This window comes from Microcebus murinus, chromosome 26, assembly GCF_040939455.1.
Source record: "Microcebus murinus isolate Inina chromosome 26, M.murinus_Inina_mat1.0, whole genome shotgun sequence".
In the NCBI taxonomy this organism is placed as follows: Eukaryota; Metazoa; Chordata; class Mammalia; order Primates; family Cheirogaleidae; genus Microcebus; species Microcebus murinus.
The window spans coordinates 18,018,925-18,037,712 of NC_134129.1; the positions used below are offsets into that span (position 1 = coordinate 18,018,925).

General features: G+C 44.7%; 1 protein-coding gene across 1 annotated transcript in view; it reads left to right on the plus strand.

Annotated features, from left to right (window-relative positions):
• The window catches only part of CORIN (corin, serine peptidase), a 196,483-nt gene that overhangs the window by 119,606 nt on the left and 58,089 nt on the right, over positions 1 to 18,788 (plus strand). Inside the window, exons 7-10 of the mRNA XM_075997867.1 lie at positions 1 to 108; positions 2,838 to 2,948; positions 8,234 to 8,350; positions 9,979 to 10,086. Coding sequence (XP_075853982.1) covers positions 1 to 108; positions 2,838 to 2,948; positions 8,234 to 8,350; positions 9,979 to 10,086 — 444 coding nt within the window. The remainder of the gene's footprint in view (positions 109 to 2,837; positions 2,949 to 8,233; positions 8,351 to 9,978; positions 10,087 to 18,788) is intronic.

Sequence of the window (18,788 nt, forward strand, 5' to 3'; positions counted from 1 at the left end):
ACTGCAGCGACAATCTGTTTCGTTGCAACACGGGCAAGTGCCTGGATCTCAGCCTCGTGTGTGACGGATATGACGACTGTGGAGACCTGAGTGATGAGCAAAACTGCGGTAAGTGGCACCGCGTCTCGTCCCTGGTGGCTTCCATCGGAAAATCACAGAACTCCATAGTCGAGGACCTGCAGCTCGTTGCACGTGAATAGCATGGCCAGGTTGAAACCCCAAATGGTTGGTTTCTTGTGTGTGCAAGACAAGTGGGTTCAGTCACTGGTGGCAGGCATGTCTTCCATGCAAACGTGTCCCTCTGTGCATGATCAGGCACGCTGAGGAAATATCAAGGAAGTGGGGATGAAAGGATGGGTTAAAGTTGTCAATGTGTTAATAGTTTTGTGGGGTTTTTTTTCCCTCCTCAAAAAGTCTTTTGCTGCTTCTCTGCCTAGAGCCAGTGGCTTAGGTTCAGATTTTGAGCTCTTGAGCAAGACTTTGCAGGCAGACACATTGTCTCTGCCTTCTCCCCTTGTCACGTGTGACTAAAGACCCCTCCTTTGTTTGATTCCGAAGCACGACAGGGACTATGTGTGCAAGTAGCTACAACTAGGGTTAGGGTGGCGCATGAATTTGTCTTATGGGCAGATGCCAATATTCTTTTAAAGAACGAACGTACCTTCGGAAGAGTTCACGTTCAATTCTGCGTTCCATCTTGGGGATTCAAATCAGCAGAGTTCCTCTCGCCTATTTACCTTTTTAGCTTTGGGTTTAGCTCTACGATTTTTAGGCAGTATGTTCTTGAGTGACATAGGGACTTCGAAATAGGAACACAGGAGCAGGCTGGGCCGAGAACGCACCCTGGACAAACGCGATTGGTCAGTGTTGGGTATTAGATGATATTGATATGATATCGCTATGATATTGATATGACACTGCTATGATATTGATATGATACTGATATGATACTGATATGATATTGATATGATACTGATATGATATTGATATGATACTGATATGACACTGATATGACATTGATATGATATTGATATGACACTGATAAGAAACTGATATGATATTGATATGATACTGATATGGTATTGATATGATATTGATATGATACTGATATGACACTGATATAATATTGATATGATATCACCATGATATTGCTATGATATTGATATGATACTGATAAGATACTGATATGATACTCATATGATATTGATATGATACTGATATGGTATTGATATGATATTGATATGATATTGCTATGATACTGATATGATATTGCTATGATACTGCTATGATATTGATATGATACTGATATGGTATTGATATGATATTGATATGATATTGCTATGATACTGATATGACACTGGTATGATATTGATATGATATCACCATGATATTGCTATGATATTGATATGATACTGATAAGATACTGATATGATACTGATATGATATTCAGCAGTAGATGGCATTGAAAGGGATGTTTGGGAGAAATCAGGACTATGATCGGAGGAATGTCTGGGGTGGCGAGTGTCAGAGATAGCCCCGTGCTGGGAAACGTGGTGGCTTCTGGGAGCGCTGTCTGGCTGTCTTTTGCTACATCTGTAAAAAATATTGAAAAATATAAATGTATACAAACCATTCCACAGGTGATCCGTGTGGGTTACCTTACTTTGGAAAGTTTACTATATATTTTTTTTTTTTTTTTGAGACATAGTCTCGCTTTGTTGCCCAGGCTAGAGTGAGTGCCATGGCGTCAGCCTAGCTCACAGCAACCTCCAACTCCTGGGCTCAAGCGATCCTCCTGCCTCAGCCTCCCAAGTAGCTGGGACTACAGGCATGCACCACCATGCCCGGCTAATTTTTTCTTTATATTTTTAGTTGGCCAATTAATTTATTTCTATTTATAGTAGAGACGGGGTCTCAGTCTTGCTTAGGCTGGTCTCAAACTCCTGACCTTGAGCAGTCCTCCCACCTCGGCCTCCCAGAGTGCTGGGATGACAGGTGTGAGCCACCGAGCCTGGCCTGGAAATAGTTTACTTTTATCTCATTTTATTTATAGCTATACATTTATGGGGTACAGAGTATGGGGTACATTTATGGGATACATAGCATGGGGTACATTTATGGGGTAAATTTATGGGGTACATAGTATGGGGTACATTTATGGGGTACAGAGTATGGGGTATAGAGTAGGGGGTACATTTATGGGGTACAGAGTAGGGGGTACATTTATGGGTACAGAGCATGGGGTACATTTATGGGGTCCAGAGTATGGGGTACATTTATGGGGTACAGAGTATGGGGTACATTTATGGGGTACAGAGTATGGGGTACATTTATGGGTGCAGAGTAGGGGGCATATTTATGGGGTACATTTATGGGGTGTAGAGTATGGGGTACATTTATGGGGTGTAGAGTATGGGGTACATTTATGGGGTAAGAGTAGGGGGCATATTTATGGGGTGCAGAGTAAGGGGCACATTTATGGGGTGCAGAGCATGGGGTACAGTTATGGGGCACAGTTATAGGGTACGGATTGATATATATAACACCGACACGCGTGTACAAGGCGTGACGGCTGAATCCGAGTGACGAGACCCTGCCACGGGCCGGCCGCCGTGCAGAGCCCCCGCCGACGTGGAGGACAGACACGCTCGCCCACGGCGCTGGTGCCCAGCAGGGCACACCGGGGGTGGCGGGGGGCATTTCTGGCGTTTTGCTTGTGTTCGCGCCCGGTCGTGTGAACAGAGAGGGTGGCCGAGCTGCGGCCGGGCGGGCTTGTCGTGTCGTGGCTTGTCCGCGGAGCCGGCTCCCTGCACCCTCACGCGTCCCTCTCTCCCCAGATTGCCACCCCACGCGGGAGCACCGCTGCGGGGACGGGCGCTGCATCGCCGCGGCGTGGGTCTGCGACGGCGACCAGGACTGCGGGGACAAGTCCGACGAGGCCAACTGCTGTGAGCACCCGGGGTCCCTTCCTCGTGTTGTCAGGCGGGGCTCAGGGCCCGGGACCGCGTGGGGACTCACCGCCTAGGCCGGGCGCGGTGGCTCACGCCTGTCATCCCGGCACTCTGGGAGGCCGAGGTGGGAGGATCACTCAAGGTCAGGAGTTCGAGGCCAGCCTGAGCCAGAGCAAGACCCCGTCTCTACTATAAACACAAATAAATTAATTGGCCAACTAAAAATATATATACAAAAAATTAGCCGGGCATGGTGGCGCATGCCTGTAGTCCCAGCTACTCGGGAGGCTGAGGCAGGAGGATCGCTTGAGCCCAGGAGTTGGAGGTTGCTGTGAGCGAGGCTGACGCCACGGCACTCACTCTAGCCCGGGCAACAGAGTGAGACTCTGTCTCAAAAAGAAAGACTCACTGTCTAAACAGCATCCTTGACCAGGCGCTGTGGCTCATGCCTGTCATCCCAGCACTCTGGGAGGCCAAGGTGGGTGGATTGCTCAAGGTCAGGAGTTCAAAACCAGCCTGAGCCAGAGTGAGACCCCATCTCTACTATAAAAATAGAAAGAAATTAATTGGCCAACTAATATATATATATATACATATATATGTATATATATATAAATTAGCCAGGCATGGTGGCGCATGCCTGTAGTCCCAGCTACTTGGGAGGCTGAGGCAGGAGGATTGTTTGAGCCAGGCTGACGCCACGGCACTCACTCTAGCCGGGGCAACAAAGCGAGACTCTGTCTCAAAAAAAAAAAAAAAAAAAAAAAAAAATATATATATATATATATATATATATATATATATACACACACACACATTAACAGCACCCTTATACTTTGGTTCTAGCCTAATTGAGTGGCGTGATGACAATATCAGTGCTGTGTGTCCACCTGCCAGGCCTCGATCCCCAAAACCCCAAGCTTAATTTGGCCGATGTGGCCACGTGGGTGTCTGTTTTCTCTCTCATGACTCCTTGGATCACCTTGATGCTTCTGTAACTTCATCAAAGGTGTCGCTCTTTCCTGAGGCCGGGGGTTTTCTTCTGGAAACAATATATAAGTAGCTGAGCTCCCTGGTAGGAGCCTCCAGGTATGTTCTCAGGGACCCTCTGTGGTCATGAGGAACATGGAGAGGATTTGCAAAGAGAAGAGAGCCTTTATTTAATGCTCACAGAGCTACAAAGGAAGTGTGTGATAATTAAGCATAATTTTATAGCCGATTGTGTTTCTGGGGTGAATGGAAATGTTCAGCTAGTTTTTACGTTACCAAATTAATAACAACTATGGCTATTCACCCTTTTTTCTCCCTAGAAAATATAGCATTCCTACCGTGTTTCCCCAAAAATAAGGCCTTCCCATAAAGTAAGCCCCAGCAGGATGTCTAAGCATGTGGGCAATAGAAGCCCCACCCCGAAAATAAACCCTAGTGATGGGCGTGGCTATGAAAATCAGCCCTAGTGGTGGGCGTGGCTATGAAAATCAGCCCTAGTGGTGGGCGTGGCTATGAAAATCAGCCCTAGTGATGGGCGTGGCTATGAAAATCAGCCCTAGTGGTGGGCGTGGCTATGAAAATCAGCCCTAGTGGTGGGCGTGGCTATGAAAATCAGCCCTAGTGAGGGGCGTGGCTATGAAAATCAGCCCTAGTGAGGGGCGTGGCTGCGCAGCGCATCTGCACAACCCATGCGTGTCGTCAGAGCGGGAAAGAACACGAGCAGCCCTTCTCATCCGCCCCGTGAGAGCTCTAGTGCTCCACAGGAGAGATCGGGGCCAGTGGTTCTAAAGGAAACAGAGTCGCAAGACATTCAGGATGGGATTCGGGGTTTAGAGAGTGAGGATGATGTTCCAGAAGGAGACGACTTCACTCTATTTGAACCAATGTAGATGGTTGAACCATCCTTAAAAAAACAAAACAAAACAAAACAAAAAAACACATCCCCTGAAAATGAGCCCAAGGGTGTCTTCTTGAGGAAAAATAAATATAAGACCCTGTCTTATTTTCGGGGAAACACGGTAGTAGGGAATAATAAAAATGATTGAACAGAAGCAGTAAGGTTTTCAAAGAGAGTCCAGATTGAGCTGAAAGCGTTATGGGGATATATTTTATGCACATTGGAACGAATTAAACTTTTTATTTCATCTTTTGCCCTCTAGTAGTAAAGAAAAATTATGAGATTGACTATTTGATTGGCTTATCATTTGAGGCCAGCAGAAATATGTGGATTACATAGTGGCTCTTTGACGTTAGAAAAGTCGTCTGAAAAGTCGAACAAATACAATGAACGACTAGCTCTCCAATTCTCTGAATTTGAACTGAAATGTCACCTGAGTCCTTGCTCAGTGGACACAGTGGAAGAGTGGACTGCATCTTCGTGGATCTTGAGCACACTGAAGCATAACCTTTCTGGTGTGGGGCCTTGATTCAAGAACAGGGGGTGGTAATATTGAGAGTCACTCAGGGGAGGCTGAGGTCACGTGATGCATGGGTTTCTAATGCCCTAAAAGGCAGTAGGCATAGAATTTAGAGAACCTATGGGAATTGGAAAGTTAGTGGACACACTAGACCATCCTTTTTAAATATCAGATGCTACAGACAAGTTTTGAAATAAAGTGTTTATTGTGTATTGGGTGCTATGTGAGTTCTTTGCCATATATATATATATATATATATATATATATTTTTTTTTTTTTTGGCTCATTAGGTCAGATAGATATAGAATGAAATATTTGGGCTTGGAGTCAGAAAAGCTTGCCTTCACATTCTGGCCATACCTCTTAACAGGCCAGCAGAAATATCTGGATTACACGTGATTTTGAGACAGGCCGTAAACTCTCTAAACTTCAGTTTTCTCAACTTTACAATAAACACGACAATATCTACTTTGCAAGATTTTTATGAGGATTTGAGGTTGTAAGCACAGTGCACCTAGCACAGCTCTTGCCATATACCAATAAGCACTTTATGAATTGTAGATTTTATCAGCAGCACTACTATTCTCGTTAATAACAATCATGCAGGCCGGGCGCGGGTGGCTCACGCCTGTAATCCCAGGACTCTGGGAGGCCGAGGCAGGAGGATGGCTCAAGGTCAAAAGTTCGAGACCAGCCTGAGCAAGAGCAAGACCCCATTTCTACTAAAAAAAAATAGAAAGAAATTAAAATTGGCCAACTAAAAATATATAGAAAAAAAAAATTAGCCGGGCATGGTGGCGCATGCCTGTAGTCCCAGCTACTGGGGAGGCTGAGGCAGGAGGATCGCTTGAGCCCAGGAGTTGGAGGTTGCTGTGAGCGAGGCTGACGCCATGGCACTCACTCTAGCCTGGGCAACAGAGTGAGACTCCGTCTCAAAGAAATAAATAAATAAAATGGTATAGTGTGAGTTAAAAAAAAATAAACAAAAATGAAAAATATAATAAAAAATAATAAATAAATAAATAAATAAATAAATAAATAAAATGGTGTAGTGTGAGTTTGAAAGAAAACAAAAACAAAAACGAAAAAAAATAAAAATTAAAAAAAACAATCATGCAGTTCTCGAAAAAATTAATTTTTAGTCAATGCTATTTAATGAGGCAAGGAAAGTTCTAGAAAGAAAACTCTCCTTTTCCAAAATGTTTAGAATCGAAAAAAAAAAGAAAGAATGACAACACACCTGAGTGTGTGGGTGTGTGTGTGAGTGTGTGTGTGAGTGTGTGTGAGTGTGAGTGTGTGTGAGTTTGTGTGAGTGTGTCAGTGTGTGTGTGTGTCAGTGTGTGTGAGTGTGTGTGTGTCAGTGTGTGTGAGTGTGTGTGTGAGTGTGTGTCTGTGTGTGTGAGTGTGTGTGAGTGTGTGTGTGTCAGTGTGTGTGTGTGAGTGTGTGTGTGTCAGTGTGTGTGTGAGTGTGTGTGAGTGTGTGTGTGTGAGTGTGTGTGTGAGAGTGTGTGTGAGTGTGTGTGAGTGTGTGTGTGTCAGTGTGTGTGAGTGTGTGTCAGTGTGTGTCAGTGTGTGTGTGAGTGTGTCAGTGTGTGTATGTGTGTCTGTGTGTGTGTGTGAGTGTGTGTGTGTCAGTGTGTGTGTGTGAGTGTGTGTCAGTGTGTGTGTGTGTGAGTGTGTGTGTGTGTGAGTGTGTGTGTGAGTGTGTGTCAGTGTGTGTGTGTGTCAGTGTGTGTGTGTCAGTGTGTGTGTGAGTGTGTGTGAGTGTGTGTGTGTGAGTGTGTGTGTGTGAGTGTGTGTGTGAGTGTGTGTCAGTGTGTGTGTGTGTCAGTGTGTGTGTGTCAGTGTGTGTGTGAGTGTGTGTGAGTGTGTGTGTGTGAGTGTGTGTGTGAGAGTGTGTGTGAGTGTGTGTGTGTCAGTGTGTGTGAGTGTGTGTGTGTGTGTCAGTGTGTGTGTGAGTGTGTCAGTGTGTGTCTGTGTGTCTGTGTGTGTGAGTGTGTGTGTGTGTGTCAGTGTGTGTGTGTGAGTGTGTGTGTCAGTGTGTGTGTGTGTCAGTGTGTGTGTGAGTGTGTGTCAGTGTGTGTGTGTCAGTGTGTGTGTGAGTGTGTCAGTGTGTGTGTCAGTGTGTGTGTGAGTGTGTGTGTGAGTGTGTGAGTGAGAGTGTGTGTGTGTGTGAGTGTGCGTGTGAGTGTGTGTGTGTGTGAGTGTGTGTGAGTGTGTGTGTGAGTGTGTGTGAGTGTGTGTGTGTGCGTGTGTGTGTGAGTGTGTGTGTGTGAGTGTGTGTGAGTGTGTGTGAGTGTGTGTGTGTGTGAGTGTGTGTGAGTGTGTGTGTGTGAGTGTGTGTGAGTGTGTGTGTGACTGTGTGTGTGAGTGTGTGAGAGTGTGTGTGTGTGAGTGTGTGTGTGACTGTGTGTGTGTGTGAGTGTGTGTGAGTGTGTGTGTGACTGTGTGTGTGAGTGTGTGTGAGTGTGTGTGTGACTGTGTGTGTGAGTGTGTGTGTGTGTGTGAGTGTGCGTGTGTGTGTGACTGTGTGTGAGTGTGTGTGAGTGTGAGTGTGTGTGAGTGTGTGTGAGTGTGAGTGTGAGTGTGACTGTGTGTGTGAGTGTGTGTGAGTGTGTGTGTGACTGTGTGTGTGAGTGTGTGTGTGTGTGTGAGTGTGCGTGTGTGTGTGACTGTGTGTGAGTGTGTGTGAGTGTGAGTGTGTGTGAGTGTGTGTGAGTGTGAGTGTGTGTGAGTGTGTGTGTGTGTGTGTGTGAGTGTGTGTGTGCAGAACACTGTTTCTCGGTGGAGGCTGGTAAGCAGGTGTCGTCTGCGGGACGGGCAGCCTGAGGAGGAGCTCGCCGAGTGACTGTCATTGCCGTGTCTCCCTCCCAGCCTGTCACAGCCAGGGGCTGGTGGAGTGCAGGAACGGACAGTGTGTCCCCAGCGCCTTCCAGTGTGACGGAGACGAGGACTGCAAGGACGGGAGTGACGAGGAAAACTGCAGCAACAGTGAGTGCGGCCTGCTGCTTCTGGAACCTTCCTTTAGGATGGCGGGCCTTTCCTTGGAAATAAAGCGAAAGGTCTGAAGTTGCCGGGTGCTTTAGTAGGACTCCGGCATGCATAATTCCAGATGGCCCGGCAGGGTGGCCCTCACGGCCCCAGCGAGCCAGGAAACCCTTTCTTGTTGCAAATACCATTCTCAAGCAACTTCTGCAGAGAAACCATCCCCTCAGGGCAGGTGTCCTCAAACTGCGGCCCGAAGGCCACACGCGGCCCGCCGAGGACATTTACCCGGTCCCCTAGATGTTTTTGCCGCCGCTGCCTGTCCTGCTGTGCAGCCGACTCGTCCCGGGCCCGCAGTGCGCACTGTCCAACGGTCTGGGGGACAGTGACCCGGGCCCCCTGATTAAAAAGTTTGAGGACCCCTGCTTAGGGCGAAGGGTTGGGGTGAAACACCTAAACGGCATGGCTGACTCAGGTGACTGTTCTGTGGGGGAAAGCTGCCACAAAGAGAAAAGTTTAGTGTGTGGCATGAACAGAAAAAAAAAAAAAGAAAGAAAGAAATAATAAAGAATAAAAAGAAATAAAATTTAAAAAAAGAAGGAAAAAAGGGCGTAGCTTTTCTGCAAAGCTGTGATATATTATGCTGCACATTAGTGTTACTCGAAAGGAAAAAGAGTCCAGTATTATAAACATTATCTTAGAATTATAGATAAGAAAGAGTATGCATACCCACATACTGTTATTTATATTTAAAAGTGCCTTGTAGGAGTGTCTAGATTTCAGATGACATGTCTGAAAGTAATTGACCGTAATGGGTAAGAGAGAGAGAGAGAGGGAGACAATGGGCAGTGATTTATTTCCTTATCCATTTAATCTACAAATGACCAGAAAATCAATGGGAAAAGCAGTTTCCTCTCCATGTACCTTAAGGAAAAGCCATTAGAGCAAACGCTGATGTTACTGTTGTCATTTGCTTGGAAACAAGAAACCTGGCTCTCAAGTCGTCACAGCTAGGCCAATGACACTTTCCAAGGATATACCGAAAATATGGATAACAGCTGCAGAAGACTTGTATCATGATGGAGTAACCCTATTGTGTGGCTGTTGATGCCCTCTTTATTATTAAGAAAACCATTTGCCCTAGAAGGAAGACTACAGTTGGGAGAAAAGGAGTCAAATTAAATGAAACTTGATTAAATGTTAATTCAATGTAATATCCGGAATCCCAAGATCTTTATATGGCTCTCACTCCCTCAAACCACTTGAATTTTATTTTGTAATCAACTATAGGTGGCCATGTAAACAGAAAGCACTATTTTTTCCATTAAAACCAAACCAACAACCACCTGTTGTTTTTTTTTGTTTGTTTGTTTTTGTTTGTTTTGTTTTTAAGTGTGGTTGGTCTCTTATTCCTTCCTTCCTACTTTAGAATACCCGGATTGTATTTAGTTGCCAGGAAAATGAATCCGGAAAGCACCTCTCCAACATGTGCTTGACATTTTTTTGCAGAAATTGAAAGGAAATTAGAGTTGTGTCATTTCTCAGCTCCACCAGACGCTGCTATGTTTTAGATCTTAGGGTGAGGGATTTGCAGATGATCAATGCCATCATCTTTCCTTTCCTCCCCTCTCTAGGTCAGACCCCATGTCAGGAAGGAGACCAAAGATGCCTCCACAGCTCCTGCCTTGATTCATGTGGTGGCAGCTCTCTCTGTGCGCAGAACAACAGTCTGAGCAACTGTAGTAAGTACCACAGCTGACAGGTGCAGTCCCCCTGGCAGGACATGCGTTCGGTGTTTTTCTTCTGCATTGACATTGCAATGCTGAAGTCTGGAATCCCTGCAAAAAAAAAAAAAAAGTATCCCCTGTCTTCTTTTTCTTTCTTAAAGGTTGCATGTGGTAGCAGAAAAAGAAACAAAGTGGTCTTAATCAACTTAAATCAGAAACAAATGTGTCATGGTGGCTGGGCTCTATAAATCCACATTGCTTGATGTCCTTACCATCACGTTCCACTCGACATTCGCTTCCGTATTTATTATTTCCTTGGGTCCATCTGCAGGCAGGATGCTGGCTTTCTTCCTTTTCAAAGCACGGCTTCAAAAATCGGAAACTTTATCCAAGAAGCAAATGTGGAAGTTCATTGCAACAGCCACATAAAACGTTGGCGGTCTGTTCTTTTAATGACATTTATTCTCCCCTTTAGAGGAACGCTGATGAGTTTTGGTGGCAATGTGACAGCTCCAAATGCTGTAAGCAGGTGCCTCTAGATTGGCTTTCAGGAGGAGGAATTATTCGAGGAAAACAGAACGGGCAGAAGTGAAAGAACACTGTATAGACCCCCCCAGAGGGAATTTTAAATGAGTCAGAAAATCCCCAATGACTGATTTCTAGTAGTGATTTCTTACTCCTGGGGCTCTGCTTTGATATTATGCTTATTTCTTTCACATTTAAAATTTATTTTTTTTTTTTTAGAGGTGGGGTTTCTCTCTGTCACCCAGGCTGGAGGGCAGTGGTGGTGTCTGTCATAGCTCACTGCAGCCTCTAACTCCTGGGCTCAAGCGATCCTCCTGCCTCAGCCTCCCGAGTAGCTGGGACTACAGGCATGCTCCACCATGCCTGGCTCTTTCACCTTTTCTAATGAACTTTCTGTCCCACCTTCAGCTTGGGGCTAGAACTTCAGAAGCAGGTCAGTCAGCTTGCATTTGGCTGGAGAATGCCACTCGGTAACACACGTGTTCTCAGTGGAAGGCCGTTGGAAGCTGGGAGGCTGACGGGCTCAGATCCTTAAGCCCTCTGCAGTTTTCAGGTCCTGGTTTTACCTGGTGACTTTTCTGGGTCAGTGGAGAGCTTATAGGAGCGCCCCTCTCACTGTCAGGGAGTCTGGGGGCGGGGAAGAGGGTCTGGGCAATTAAAACCCCAGACTGATGGGACTTTGGTTTTCATGGCTAAAAACACAAAGCCCATCTCTCATATGAAAGAACAGGAGGGGCCAGTGTGGTGGCTCACGCCTGTCATCCTAGCACTCTGGGAGGCCGAGGCGGGAGGATCGCTCAAGGTCAGGAGTTCGAGACCAGCCTGAGCAAGAGTGAGACCCCCACCTCTACTATAAATAGAAAGAAATTCTCCAAACAACTAAAAATAGAAAAAAATCAGCTGGGTGCGGTGGTGCATGCCTGTAGTCCCAGCTATTCGGGAGGATCACTTGAGCCCAGGAGTCTGAGGTTGCTGTGAGCTAGGCTGAGGCCATGGCATTCACTCTAGCCTGGGCAACAAAGCGAGACTCTGTCTCAAAAAAAACCAAAAAACAAAAAAACAGGAGGTACTGGTCTGACCACAAAAAAACCACACACAAACTGCCATTTTACTCCCTTTAAACTGATTTAAGTATATAGATATTTCTCTTTCTAATATATGCATATTCATATATATATACAAATGAAAAGGTAGATATTCTGGGGCTATTTTTTCCATTGTTTCATTTTGTTCATCTCTTAATCCAGTGGGGAACATTTTCAGAACTATTTCTTTACTTCACTTGCTCCTTGGGCTGAATCATTTTGAACAGTAACAGTGTCATCCCAAAGACATGTGTTTATTATTAAAATTTTGAGGGTAGTTTGACATGGAATGGCACTTACTATTAGACTCAAAACACCAGAAAGGGTGGCGTTAGCCTGTGTCCAATTTGAGTAAGGAATAACGGGGTGTATGCTATCCTATTTTCTCCATTGTTGAAATATTTCAGAATTTAAAATTTAAAAATAAGGCTGGGTGCGGTGGCTCACGCCTGTCATCCTAGCACTCTGGGAGGCCGAGGCGGGAGGATCGCTCAACGTCAGGAGTTCGAAACCAGCCTGAGCAAGAGCGAGACCCTGTCTCTACTAAAAATAGAAAGAAATTAATTGGCCAACTAAAAATATATGGAAAAAATTAGCTGGGCATGTGCCTGTAGTCCCAGCTACTTGGGAGGCTGAGGCAGGAGGATCGCTTGAGCCCAGGAGTTGGAAGTTGCTGTGAGCTAGGCTGACGCCACAACACTCACTCTAGACTGGGCAACAGAGTGAGGCTCTGTCTCAAAAAAAAATTTTTTTTAAATATATTGTCACCTGTCAAAAAAAGAAGTTTAGGGAGGGCAACTGCGTTACTGTGGCTCATACAGTCAACCAGTATTTATGGTGTGTGCACGATATTCTAGCATTGGCAGAAGCACCAAAGGGAGACATACTCCTAGAATCCTGGAGATAATTTTTCAGTGTGGAAGAAAATACTGTCATCTTCCCACTCGTCTGTCTATACTACATTGGTTTTCTCTTTATGTTCTTTAAATATATTCAGTTTCCCTGGCATCTTACTGTTTCGACAGCTTCCCCATTCATTATATTGTGTTTCCCCAAAAATAAGCCCTATCCATAAAACAAGCCCTAGCAGGATGTCTAAGCATGTGCACAATAGAAGCCCTACCCCGAAAATCAGCCCTAGTGATGGGCGTGGCTATGAAAATAAGCCCTGGTGATGGGCATGGCCATGAAAATAAGCCCTGGTGGTGGGCGTGGCTATAAAAATAAGCCCTAGTGGTGGGCGTGGCTATGAAAATCAGCCCTAGTGGTGGGCGTGGCTATGAAAATAAGCCCTAGTGATGGGTGTGGCTGCGCAGCGCATCTGCACAACCCATGCATGTCCTTGAGGAGCAGGAAAGACCACGAGCAGCCCTTCTCATCTGCCCCGTGAGAGCTCTAGTGCTCCACAGGAGAGATCGGGGCCGGTGGCTATAAAGGAAATAGAGTCGCAAGACATTCAGGATGGGATTTGGGGTTTGGAGAGTGATGATGATGTTCCAGAAGAAGGCGACTTAACTCTATTGGAATCAATGGAGATTGTTGTACCGCACTTAAAAAAAAAAATAACACATGCCCTGAAAATAAGCCCTAGGGTGTCTTCTTCTTTTTTTTTTTTTTGAGACAGAGTCTCACTGTGTTGCCCAGGCTAGAGTGAGTGCTGTGGCGTCAGCCTCGCTCACAGCAACCTCCAACTCCTGGGCTCAAGCGATCCTCCTGCCTCAGCCTCCCAAGTAGCTGGGACTACAGGCATGCGCCACCATGCCTGGCTCATTTTTTTTTTTTTTGTATATATATTAGTTGGCCAATTAATTTCTTTCTATTTATAGTAGAGACGGGGTCTCGCTCTTGCTCAGGCTGGTTTCGAACTCCTGACCTCGAGCGATCCTCCCGCCTCGGCCTCCCAGAGAGCTAGGATTACAGGAGTGAGCCACCGCGCCCGGCCTAGGGTGTCTTCTTGAGGGAAAATAAATATAAGACCCTGTCTTATTTTTGGGGAAACGCGGTGTATATTCTTGCTAGGTTCTTTCCGCAGGTCAGAAAATATTTGAGCGTGCCCTCTTCTGAGTGCCAGGCACTGAGCTAGGCACTGGTCCTTCTTTCCTCCTGTGTTATCAAAAACAGTGCATGTGCCTAGCTTCCACTTGAAGGTCAAGGTTTTTACTCCTGTGCTTTCAAAGAACTTCACGGGCATGTGTGCTTGGTTCTCTGCAAAGATGAGCAAGTAGCATGTCCTTTCAGAAAACTCTTCCCACGCTCGAAAATGCGAGTGATCATTGGATGAGGTTTACCATGATCAGAGATTAGTATGACTGTCTGAGCGGGGTGGCTCACGCCCGGAATCCCAGCACTCTGGGAGGCCGAGGTGGGAGGATCGCTCAAGGTCAGGAGTTGGAGACCAGCCTAAGCAAGAGCGAGACCCTGTCTCTACTATAAATAGAAAGAAATTCATTGGCCAGTAAAAATATATATTAAAAAACATATATTTTATATATATTATATATAAAATTTTATATATAAATTATATATTACTATATATTATATATTATTATATATAACATATATTATTATATATTAGGTCTGTACTATAAATAGAAAGAAATTCATTGGCCAGTAAAAATATATATTAAAAAATATATATTTTATATATATTATATATAAAATTTTATATATAAATTATATATTACTATATATTATATATTATTATATATAACATATATTATTATATATTAGGTCTGTACTATAAATAGAAAGAAATTCATTGGCCAGTAAATATATGTATTAAAAAATATATATATTTTATATATTATATATAAAATTTTATATATAAATTATATATTACTATATATAATATATTATTATATATTATTGTATATAACATATATTATTATATATTAGGTCTGTACTATAAATAGAAAGAAATTCATTGGCCAGTAAAAATATATATTAAAAAATATATATTTTATATATATTATATATAAATTATATATTATTATATAATATATTATTATATATAACATATATTATTATAAATTATATTATTAATATATATTATATATGATTATATATATATAAAATTAGCCGGGCGTGGTGGCGCATGCCTGTAGTCCCAGCTACTCAGGAGGCTGAGGCAGGAGGATCGCTTGAGCCCAGGAGTTGGAGGTTGCTGTGAGCGAGGCTGACGCCACGGCACTCACTCTAGCCCGGGCAGCAAAGTGAGACTCTGTCTCAAAAAAATAAAATAAGATAGAATAGATATTATTATGAGATTATTATTAGTAGCATGGCAAGCACAGGTGAGCAGCGCCCTCTTCCCGTGGTGTGACGCCAGTGGGGAGTGTGAGCTTGGAGGCTGTGGGGATTCTGTCCGGGGAGCCAGCTTCCCGCTGGAGCTGCTGGGTTATTCTAGTCCTTGAAGACACTGGTCCTCCCAGTGCCATAAAGTATCGTGTAACTTTCCAACGGTCCCCGAAGACGCGGTCACCAGCGTTTGTAAGTCCCCCAGGTGACTGCGGTGTGTGGCCAAGGCTGAGAGTCCTTTCTCTCCTGCCCTGTTGGTGACTAGGCTGCAGAGGTGTGTGACGTCTCTGAAATCAATGTGACCAAGTTTCCGTGTTCCTACGTGTAGTTTTCAGTGGAGAAGGTCCATGGCTTATTTTAGATTCCCAAAAGTACCTACTTTTTTTTTTTAAAAAAAAAAGCCTAAAAACCAAATCTATGATAATACATAGTTTTTCGAAGAACAGAGTTTAGTAGCCTGAGCAACCACATCCAGTCATACCCCAGTACCTGTAAGATCTTTTTTTTATTTTTTTTGAGACAGAGTCTCACTCTGTTGCCTGGGCTAGAGTGAGTGCCGTGGCGTCAGCCTAGCTCACAGCAACCTCAATCTCCTGGGCTCAAGCGATCCTCCTGCCTCAGCCTCCCCAGTAGCTGAGACTACAGGCATGCACCACCATGCCCGGCTAATTTTTTTTCTATATATTTTTAGGTGGCCAATTAATTTCTTTCTATTTTTAGTAGAGAGGGGGGGGTCTTGCTGTTGCTCAGGCTGGTTTTGAACTCCTGACCTCGAGCCATCCTCCCGCCTCGGCCTCCCAGAGTGCTAGGATTGCAGGCGTGAGCCACGGCGCCCGACCCCTATCAGGATTATTTTTTGACAGATACTTATTCAACGCCATCTGTGTTCAGGACGTTGTGCTGAGCAAGGCATCAAACTCGTGTTGGAAACAGCATTGTGTGGCATTGGAGCACCCTTGCATGTTTGTGATGCGACTGCCCCCTAGTGGCCATTGCAAATCAGGGTCATGAGTGACCTTAATGCCTAAGATAAAAAAGTTTATTGATGTCATAAATCACAGGATTTGGGGTCGACAGATATCTCAAGAGTTTATCTTCCTTAGCACTCTGTGAAGAATGCCTTATTAAAAAATAAAAACACAAGATCCGATCAACCTTACTGCATTCAAGAAAGATCCCCCGAATAATGTGTGATCGTTACTTAATCTTTTCATCTTCCTTGGCTCTGGAACGCTTAAAAGTTATATCTTACTCCAAATCAAAAGTGATACATTCTCTACATATCAAAAGAGAAAAAAAATTATCCACAGGCGGTGTTCTATTAATCATATAAATGGAATACACCAACAAAATGTTAAACCTTTTGATAAGGTAGTAAAGGAAGAGAGAGAAAGGGAAAGCATGTGTTATACAAGGGGAAAAAAAAAGACTACATCAAAAATCTGTATAAGTGATTCCATTTTTGTGAAATTATAAGCATATTGTAAAGAAATTAGCCACTTGACCAGCCTTAAGAAAAAAAAAATGTCAAAAAAATTTTTTTTTTAAAAGGAAGAAATTAAGGGACAAAGCATAGAGTTAGAACTGCATTTACTGACTTGTAAGATGATAATTAAGCAACAAAAGCAAGTTGAAGAGTCATAGGAACAGTATAATAGTATAATTCTACTTTGGCAAAAAAGCAAACACAAACCCCTAAGCATGCCAATGCTTGTCTGTCTTCCAGAGAAAGACATGGGAGGTTTCAAAGCTGTCTCTGGCTTTGGGGGAAGGCGAGAGAAAGGGGAACAGGGAAATGATGAACTTTACACATCTTTGAATTGTTTTTATTGTTATGAGGAACATGCATTTTTTTTTTTTTTGTAATCTTAGAGCAAATTATTTAAATGTTACCCCTTGTCTTGGTTCAGGCTGCTATAACAAATTACCATAATTACCTTGCTATACCAAATTACCATTTTTTTCCCCCTTCTGAATGGATCAGTTTTATGAGTTCAGGGTATTATTTTAGGCTAAATATAAAGTGAATGCGTTTATGGCCAAGAGTGGGTGGCCGATGGACCACAGGCGTTTTTTTCTTGCAGCTCTGGAGGGCTGGAAGTCCAAGATCAAGGTGCCTGCCTGGTCAGGGTCTGGGCTGCAGGTGGCCGACTTGTCACCGTGTTCTCGCATGCTGGAAAGAGGCAGAGGAGCTCCCTGGGGCTCCTGTCACTCATCCCATTCATGCACCTCCCAACGTTCCCACTTTCTAATGCCACCATGCTGGGGACTAGGATGTCCGCGTATGAATTTGGGAGGAACGCATTTAGTCCATAACATTTCCCCTTTAGAAAGCAGAAGAAATGATAAACTGAACCAACCGCCCCTCTTCTCTCCACCCTGACTCATCCTCGAGATTATTCCAACTCTACAGTGTGCATCGTCCGTGGGAAACTGAGAGCCGTGTCACATTCTGTCCGCGATATTTTTCATCTGGCCAGCGCCAGGCTCCTTGTAAATATACTATCTGTGGAACCCTCAGAATTTTTTTAAATTAAGAAATAGTCCCAGAGCTCTTTTACTGTCTCACCCAGGTCCTTATTGCTCATCTTCGTGCATGAATACCACTTCTTAGCCAAATAATTAAATTTAAGTTGAATCATCACTCTTTTTTTAAGAAAAATCATTTTATTTTTTATTATTATTTTTCCGAGACAGAGTCTCACTCTGTCGCCCAGGCTAGAGTGAGTGCCATGGCGTCAGCCTAGCTCACAGCAACCTCAAACTCCTGGGCTCAAGCAATCCTCCTGCCTCAGCCTCCCGAGTAGCTGGGACCACAGGCATGTGCCACCATGCCCGGCTCATTTTTTCTGTATATTTTTAGCTGTCCATTTAACTTCTTTCTGTTTTTGGTAGAGACGGGGTCTCGCTCTTGCTCAGGCTGGCCTCAAACTCCTGGCCTCAAGCGATCCTCCTGCCTCGGCCTCCCAGAGTGCTAAGATGACAGGCGTGAGCCACCCCACCTGGCCTGAATAATCACTCTTAATAAGGCGTGGAGTCTTTGGCAATTTGGTGTCTGGCCGCTGGTGACAGTCTGCTTCCTGGTGTGCAGACTGCACCCTCTAGCTGTGGCCTTGCATGACAGCGAGAGCAAGAGCTTCAGTCTCCCTCTTCTTTCAGTCCCATCTTGGGGGCTCCACCCTCATCTAGATCCCATCCAAAACTGATTACCGCCGGGCGCGGTGGCTCACGCCTGTCATCCTAGCACTCTGGGAGGCCGAGGCGGGAGGATCCCTCAAGGTCAGGAGTTCAAGACCAGCCTGAGCAAGAGCGAGACCCCGTCTCTACTATATAAGTAGAAAGAAATTAGCCAAACAACTAAAAATAGGAAAAAAAAAAAAATTAGCCGGGCATGGTGGTGCATGCCTGTAGTCCTAGCTACTCGGGAGGCTGAGGCAGGAGGATCGCTTGAGCCCAGGAGTTTGAGGTTGCTGTGAGCCACTCTGTCTCAAAAAGAAAAAAAAAAGCTAATTACCTCCCAAAGACCCAACCTCCAAATACCATCATATTGGGGGCTGGGGTTCCAACGTGTGAATTGCAGGAGGGGACCACAAACATCCAGTCCGTGGCAAACTCTGCCCTAGCCTGTTCACATCCTAATATAGCTGCCAGCACACTCGTCCTCTTACCTACAGAGACCGTGGAGTCCCCTAATGGCAAGGACTCTATTTTCCATCATTTTTACCTCTGCAGTGCCCAGGGGAGGCAGTTCCTGACCCATCTCTCTCCCTCTTTTCCTCCCTCTTTATTCTGGCACTGTGCTAGGGGGCA